General features: G+C 34.0%; 1 protein-coding gene and 1 non-coding gene across 2 annotated transcripts; both read left to right on the top strand.

The window, feature by feature from the left end:
• The first annotated feature begins 2,324 nt into the window (after positions 1-2,324).
• Positions 2,325-3,031, top strand: LOC106111877. Its single transcript, XM_013294058.1, has one exon. It carries the CDS (start codon positions 2,708-2,710, stop codon positions 2,939-2,941), a length of 234 nt encoding a protein of 77 aa, XP_013149512.1. The 5' UTR covers positions 2,325-2,707; the 3' UTR covers positions 2,942-3,031.
• Positions 3,032-5,088: 2,057 nt separating this feature from the next.
• On the top strand, positions 5,089-5,160 carry Trnaq-cug. Its single transcript has one exon. It is a non-coding gene; the product is annotated as a tRNA-Gln (tRNA).
• The last annotated feature ends 2,342 nt before the right edge of the window (positions 5,161-7,502 follow it).

The following is a 7,502-nucleotide window of genomic DNA, read 5'->3' as shown; positions in this document are numbered from 1 at the left end:
AAAACTACTAGGCCGGATTTAAAAATAATTTCACAGTTAGAAAAGTAATTTGTGTGTGAGTAACATAGGCTATATCTTTTTACTATTTATTGCGCGGACGAAGTCGCGAGCAACAACTAGTGTTAGATATTTCTATCTAGAAAGCAGTTATTCACATAACCTCAACTGGGATTGTATATGACGAGAAGCTTGTTTTTTGAAAGTAAATGCCAATTACTCTGACATTTGAATCATTTCAGAGTTAAACTCGGAGAGTGTCAGCCTTGGCATCCTGTCGCAACGCACGTCACATTGCAAACTCCTCCGAAGTGGCGAGGGCTAAGCAATATGTTGCACAACGACACTACTGGCTACTGGATGTGGCCCTCAGAAGCCCGCTCACTCATTACAAAATAAACTGGAAGTGACAAACGTAGAATGAAAGTAAACTGAATATAAAACTACACTATAATCGTTAAAGATTAATACTAAATTAAACATAGAGCGGACATTCCAAATATTCCCCTACAAACACTTAGTTCACGAACGACATAGCAAAATAACAGCTTAAGAAGAGGACGTAAACACTTTGATTACTGTAGTCCTGTCTACGTGTTGAACGTCTATGCTATATCTGTAGTTCATGGGTTATTTAATTCATAAATCTATCTACTATTCATTTTGATATCACAGAGACCTGTAATACAATAACATAGTACGTCTTCCTATGCTCGAAGTACTCCGCTCCGTTTGTATAAGGTGGTAGACTAAACAACTTCTTTAAAACCCCGTCCTCATCACAAAGATCGAAGTGCGTGTAGATTCCGAGCTTGCATTTCTTCCTAATGTACTCCAACATCACCCTCACATGGCAGTCAGGGTTGAGGAGTAACGTCTCTTCCATTGACGAGTCTAATTCTATTTCAGAAGACCGTTTCCTCACTAAAGAATAAGATAGTTCTGGTTCATCTCTATAAATTAAATAGATAAACATATTTTTATTGCAACGAAAACGTTTGAAAGATATTTAAAATGTGTTGACATTTTTAATGACAATGACATTTAGCAAAAAGGTTTTACTTATGTTTAACTCACGTCGGTGACATTGATCTCAACAAATGGATAGGTCGTTGCTCGGATATAACAGCATTCGCTTCTTTCTATCTTGAACTCCCTTTTTTGTTGCTTTAACTGTTAATTCTGTATCTGTTATTACTTCGATTCCTGACCAACGCTACCCACCACTGCCATCAAACTAAAATGGCGACACTCAAATAGACACAAAATATCATGGTTTTCAGCGTGTCCATTTTTAAATGTCGGAGACGAATAGTTACATAGCGTTTCGTTAACGAAACATAAGGCGCATAAAATCCAATAATTTTTAAGTTAGTTTATCATAAGCAACTAATTTGTAATTGATATAATATCATACTTATACAAATCCATTAATATTCACACACGTCTAAATAATCGTGTCAAGGTCGTTATCGTTCAACGAACTAATCGATTCCGTTTTTAAATTAACTAACAATTTACATATTTATTTTAACAAACATGAAAGTAACGCTCTAAGCGTTAGGAAACTTTCTCATAGTTTTATTTTTGTTAATATCTTATCATTGATAACCTATTTATTGCCTGGAAAGGAAATGTCTCTAGGTAATACTCGAATGACCTGAATTGATTAGAACATGTTGACGCCGTATGACTAATCTGCAAAATATTAATACTGTTATACAATATTGCTTTCTTGTTTAATTAGTATTTAAACTTTCTTTAAATCGATGGTAAATTAATCACAAATAACGTTCTAGGTATTGGCATCTGTATGATTCGGTCCGAGACAATTAAGACATTATGTTCTTGATATTTCTGTAACATTTTCTTATCCTCATCCATATTATGAGCGTCACAGCCATGTTATGCTTTAATAAAATATATAAAAGAAGTAACCTTCAAGAATACAGAATACAACAAAATATTTAAAAAGCTAACAATATGTTGTTCCATTTCATAATGTTACTAGTGTTCTATCAGAAGACTAACTACAACTTACCAACACAAACCTTTCTAAATTTTATCATCTGTATACTTACTGTTGCAAGATTTTATAACGTGTTTATGTGGATGCGAAATACAGTAGTAATATTAGAGTATGTAGGGGAAATATTATAGTAAACAATGATGTGTATTACCTACACATTTTGATTAGAGTTTCAGACTTCTCAATTTACAACTTAAACGAATATATTAATTGTAACACATTAAAAATTAATTCTCAAACAGCAATTGTTTAAAAGCAATAAATATTTAAAAGAAGTGGCTCACCGTAGCAGCAATTAGTTTCTAATATAATCAAAGAGAAACAATAGGCGATAAGAATAAGACCGCATATCCGATTTAGCGTATGTATCGCGAGTAAAGGTCAGCGCATTCGACACCCGGCTAGCGCAGCCTTGACCGCAAAACGGTTGCGCTCACCCGCATTTCAATCGTTTCCCAACGCTGGGAATCTAACTAAAACGATTCATATTTCATAAGATAGCCGCTTACGACACGCGACGCCCGGCGGCGGTGCAGTGCGTTGCGGCTGCGATAAGCATTGCACTGCCAGCGCCAGTTGCCCACACGACACGAGACCGCGCGCAGACGGTGGTATTGTCGAATCAATGCGAATACAACGTGCGTAACGCGAATACGAAATACAAAGATGGTTTGAATCAAGATGGCATTATCTGGAGTATCTACCTTGGCCACGTACGTCGCTGCGTGGCCCCCGCCTGGACCGATGCCCAGTTCCTTCCAGTTCCATCATCAGGGGTCGAATTTCGCAATATTTGTGATATTCTTTGCTTTATGCATGATGGAGGTTGTTGTGTTGAAGATCATCACGGAGGAGCAGAGGGACCAGGGTTCCAGGAGCGTCACCTCCATGTGGTTCGACATGGATGACGATTGAATGTCGAAAGTGTTGTGTTTTGCAAGTGAACATTATATGTCACAATTGATTCTCTTCGATATCCTTTGCAACAGTTTCGTTAAACGCAAATATGAAAAGTGTTAAGTGAAGGACTGATGTTAAAATTAATTAGTAAACATGTAAAAATGGGTACAATATAATTAATTTTAAGTAAAATAATTTAAGACAGATAGTCGTTAAAAATTTAATAGATTTAAATACAAATTAGAACTTATGTTGTAGAATTAATCAAATATGTCCAAAAAGCTCTCAGTTGAAGTAAAAACATAGTAATTAGACAATATAAACACCTAAATAATTTTATTAAAGTCATCTGAAATACAATAAAAACACCCTTGCCATTATATTCCAAAAAAAAAGTTAATTGCTTTTAAAGGGATAATTCTCGAGCCAATAATAAATATTACCTGACTCTAACAACGTCTTCAATTATGTATATTGAATTTGAATCTTCCACATTTACTAATGTTCCGATTAACTTCGTTAATCTTTTAACATTTGTAAACACAAGGTTTTTCTGATTTATTTTGTTAAAAAGGGACAATTTTCAATTCATTTCACACATGATATGGCCAATGGTAGTCCAGATTTAATACAATTACGCCCTAGAGGTTACAATGTTGCTATCGACTCTGACAGTGAAAGGAACAGCTAGGTACTTCTGGACTAAGAATTTCCTGTCAAATATAAATTGTCTCATTACATTCTAAGATGCAACATCCTGAATTAAATGTTATTTTTGCAAATGAATTTAAAGTATAATTAAATTTTTAATCTGAATTAAACAGATTAAAATATTTCCTTTCCTGTTTAAACGAATACGCATTAATTAAGAAAGATTTTAATTTTGAATCCACGTGAATGTAAACAATTTTTCAATAAAATAATATATACTTTACATTGTTGTAAACATCGATAAAGATAATTATATCTTATTAATAAAATGTTTTGTTAATATTGTGTTTAAGTACATATTAAATTTTATGTTACGACAGAAATTACATCATGCAAATACAGATCATTTTAATTTTGTCCCCAATGTAAAACACCATTAGTAAAAAAAACTTAAAATGCACGCTTTTTACGAGTCTTTTGTATGAAAAACAAATGAATTCAGTTTCACGGATCAAGAAATTCGCGTTCATTAACATTATGACTAATTTGGGGAAAACAAAAGCTGCATGATTTTAGTAATAAAGTTTATAATTCCAGTCCAGCGACAAAAATCACTGGACTACAACTGGGATAATGCAAATTGAGAATTAAGCCATATGAAACACGAAGCAAAACGCCCTTTCATTGCATTACAATTTGCGTTTTTTGGGGGGAAGGAGTAGAAAATAAATCTATCGAGAAAAGTTTGTCCAAAAGTGATTCTGTTCCACGAGAGAGTAAAAGGACTGAAGATACACATACTAAAATATCACGAATCAAATCTTTGTAGAAATCCTGTTCCTTCCAAAGATATGCAATCGCGCCTTAAGCCGTGGTAAGGAATACGGAGCAAAAGGCCCTTTCATTGTATTCAGATAGAAATACTAAAATGTTTGTGTACAAATGTTACCCAGTGTAAACTGACGAAATGGTATCCAGAATATTCGTCATTGTGAATATGGAAATCCGTACAGAATTTGTCCTTCATGTATCACGCAAAAAATATAAAATTAACGCTTGTATAGTTTTTCTCAAATTAGACACATATAATTTAAATATTTTGAAGAGAATCTTCAATGATATTATAACGATAATTTTATAAATAAAATTCACGCATTAAATTTTTTATTATTATTGTTACTTTATTCACAGTTTGCTTTTAATGTATTTTACTGATACAATATGAAGGCCGCATCACATTACATGCAAAAGGATTTTTAGAAACTGCAATTAAATTCACTTCAGCATTTTTTACAAGCTGGTTTTTTCACTTAAAACCTTCCGTATTTACAGATAAAGGTAAAATGAATATTCATTTGCTTAATAATTTAAGATTTTTTTAAACAGATATTAACACCCGGAAATATTAAGAGTTGAGGTAAAATGCGTGCAGAATTTCTAATTGACGTTTAATAAAAAAACACGCGCCTTTTTTAACAAAGTCATTACAATTTTAGCCCTTATCCACCGTCGGTTCCATGGTGTAACGGTTAGCACTCTGGACTCTGAATCCAGCGATCCGAGTTCAAATCTCGGTGGAACCTACATTTTTGTCAAGATGAAAATAAAAAACAATTGAAAATTACAGCAAAAAATCCTACAATAAACCAGTGTATCGAATTTTATGCAACAAAACTTAAAAATACATTAGTGAGGAATTACACTGTCTTAACTCTAGTATCAAAATTTAAGCATCCCTCCCACTGTATTTGGGAAAAAAGGGATAGCGATATGTTTTCTACAAGTAATTAAAGTATGTACTCCTATCCTATTTAAATAATTATGTAGATAATCAAGATGCACACCAATGCCCTTAGCAACAACCTTTACGTCACATCTCAAGTACACACAATGTAGCTCTGTTTACATTATTTGATAAAATATTAATGACGTCTAAACAATCGCCCCTGACCAAAAGACAACCGTAGATTTCCACTCTTATAGCCAAACCGAATATATAAAAATACTGGTCTGGATGCCTAAAAGGCCTCCAACAACCACACTCAACAAATGAAAGGCGGAATTGCTTCTTTTTGACTCATGTCTTCTGTGTGGTTGTGGTATTGCAGAGAGGGATACAAGCCATTCGTGTAACAGATGTTGCTGGCGTCTATCACTGTATTATGTCACAGGAATCATGTGTCATAATTGATATATTAAAGGGTTCTTGGTAATATTTGTACGAGACGGAAAATTTTTCAACTTTCCTGACCCCTACTAAGTGAAGAAATCTCGAAAGTTTGTGATTTTTTTTGTCGAATCTAACTTCTTGTTTCATTATCTTTTATTGTGTAGTTAATGATGAATATTAATTTATTATCTGTTTGGATTATATGCGTATGCATATTATATTACTCATAAATAATAATTGAATTTACAAAGTATTTTTTTAATAAAATAAACATAATCATGTTTTTGCATTAGATATTGTTACTACTGATATATACAATACAATAAATGTGAACAAACACAATACAATTAAGACATCAATCTAGTTAATTTAATTTAAATTGAGATTGAGTCGAGTTCAAACAATACAATGGTAGCTTTACTCTCGATTGTGCAATAAAGGTCATTGACCCGCGCTGCAGCGACCATTACCCAATGCAATTGAAAACACCACGTCCAAGCGAATGTTTGCCAATATAAATTAATGTTTCGTAATTAACTAAACTGGATTATCCAGATAAAGAACTTTTACACTGGTCAAATTGAAGGACTAGATCGTGGACAGAAAAGGCCGTCATAGGTCTAAGAATTAGAGTCTCACGTAACCTGTAGCATGGTAAAAATTGACGCCTTAGAAATCTCGCCCATAGCGTTGGTAATACGGCAAATATTAAATACAGTAATATTAGTACACAGTCAATAAAATTATATGTTTTTTACAGAGATGAAGAGATTCATAGAAAACGTAAACAAAGAAGCATAACCGCCTCTGCTAAGCCGAGGGTGTGCGTGCAATGCGGAGGTCATAGTGAGGGCGGCCTGGTGCCCTGCGTGTGTCACCATCACAAGTAAGTAGACGTCATCATCATCACCATATACGTCCCCACCGAGGGTCTCGGAGCCTACCTTAAGTTAGAGGTGACTAGGCTATAGTCAACGCTGGCCTACTGCAGGTTGGTTGACTTCACACATATCTTTAAATTTCTTCGCTAATATGTGCAGCTTGCATCACGATGTTTTCCTTCACGGTAAGAACGTCGAGTAAATTATGTACATGTGAAAATTCGAAAAATCGAAAATCATTTTGGTACATGGCGGGATTAGAACCCAAGATCTCTAGATTACAAGTCAAGTGCTTTAATCAACGAGGTTTGGTTTTATCATTTACATGACATTTCAATCTAGGTCGTGGTTTGATCATTAAAATAACGTAATATTTTAATAATAGCGTAATAATCATCTATTTTTCCATAATTCGTGACTATAAAACGCAAAAAAACACGAAGAATTGTATTGTAACATTTTTTATGTTTGCTAAAAGAAATTCACTAAAATTCCATTAATTATAGTCTGATAGGGGTTGATGTTAATATTATATGTAGTGTAGCTTTTCCCGCGACTCCGTCCGTGTGCAATTAAAAAAAAATGAAGAAGTGAAAAATATAGCCTATGTTACTCGGAGATAAATAATCTTTCTAACGGTAAAATATTTTTTTAAATCTGCCCAGTAGTTTTTGAACCTATTCATTACAATCAAATACACAAAGTTTTCCTCTTTATAATATTAGTATAAATACTATTTAAAATGTGGTAAAAGTACAATGACGTTATACAGACCTGTAAAGTTCGAGTCCGGTGCGTGGTTCCTGCGACAGGCGCAGCGGGCGCTCAGCCTGATGCCCTGGTCACTTAGCACTGACAAGCTGGAGCAGATAGG

The sequence above is a fragment of the Papilio polytes genome, unplaced genomic scaffold, assembly GCF_000836215.1.
Source record: "Papilio polytes unplaced genomic scaffold, Ppol_1.0 DF824146.1, whole genome shotgun sequence".
Classification (NCBI taxonomy): Eukaryota; Metazoa; Arthropoda; class Insecta; order Lepidoptera; family Papilionidae; genus Papilio; species Papilio polytes.
Note: the sequence above shows the minus strand (reverse complement) of the source record. Positions and strands in the feature narration are given on the sequence as shown.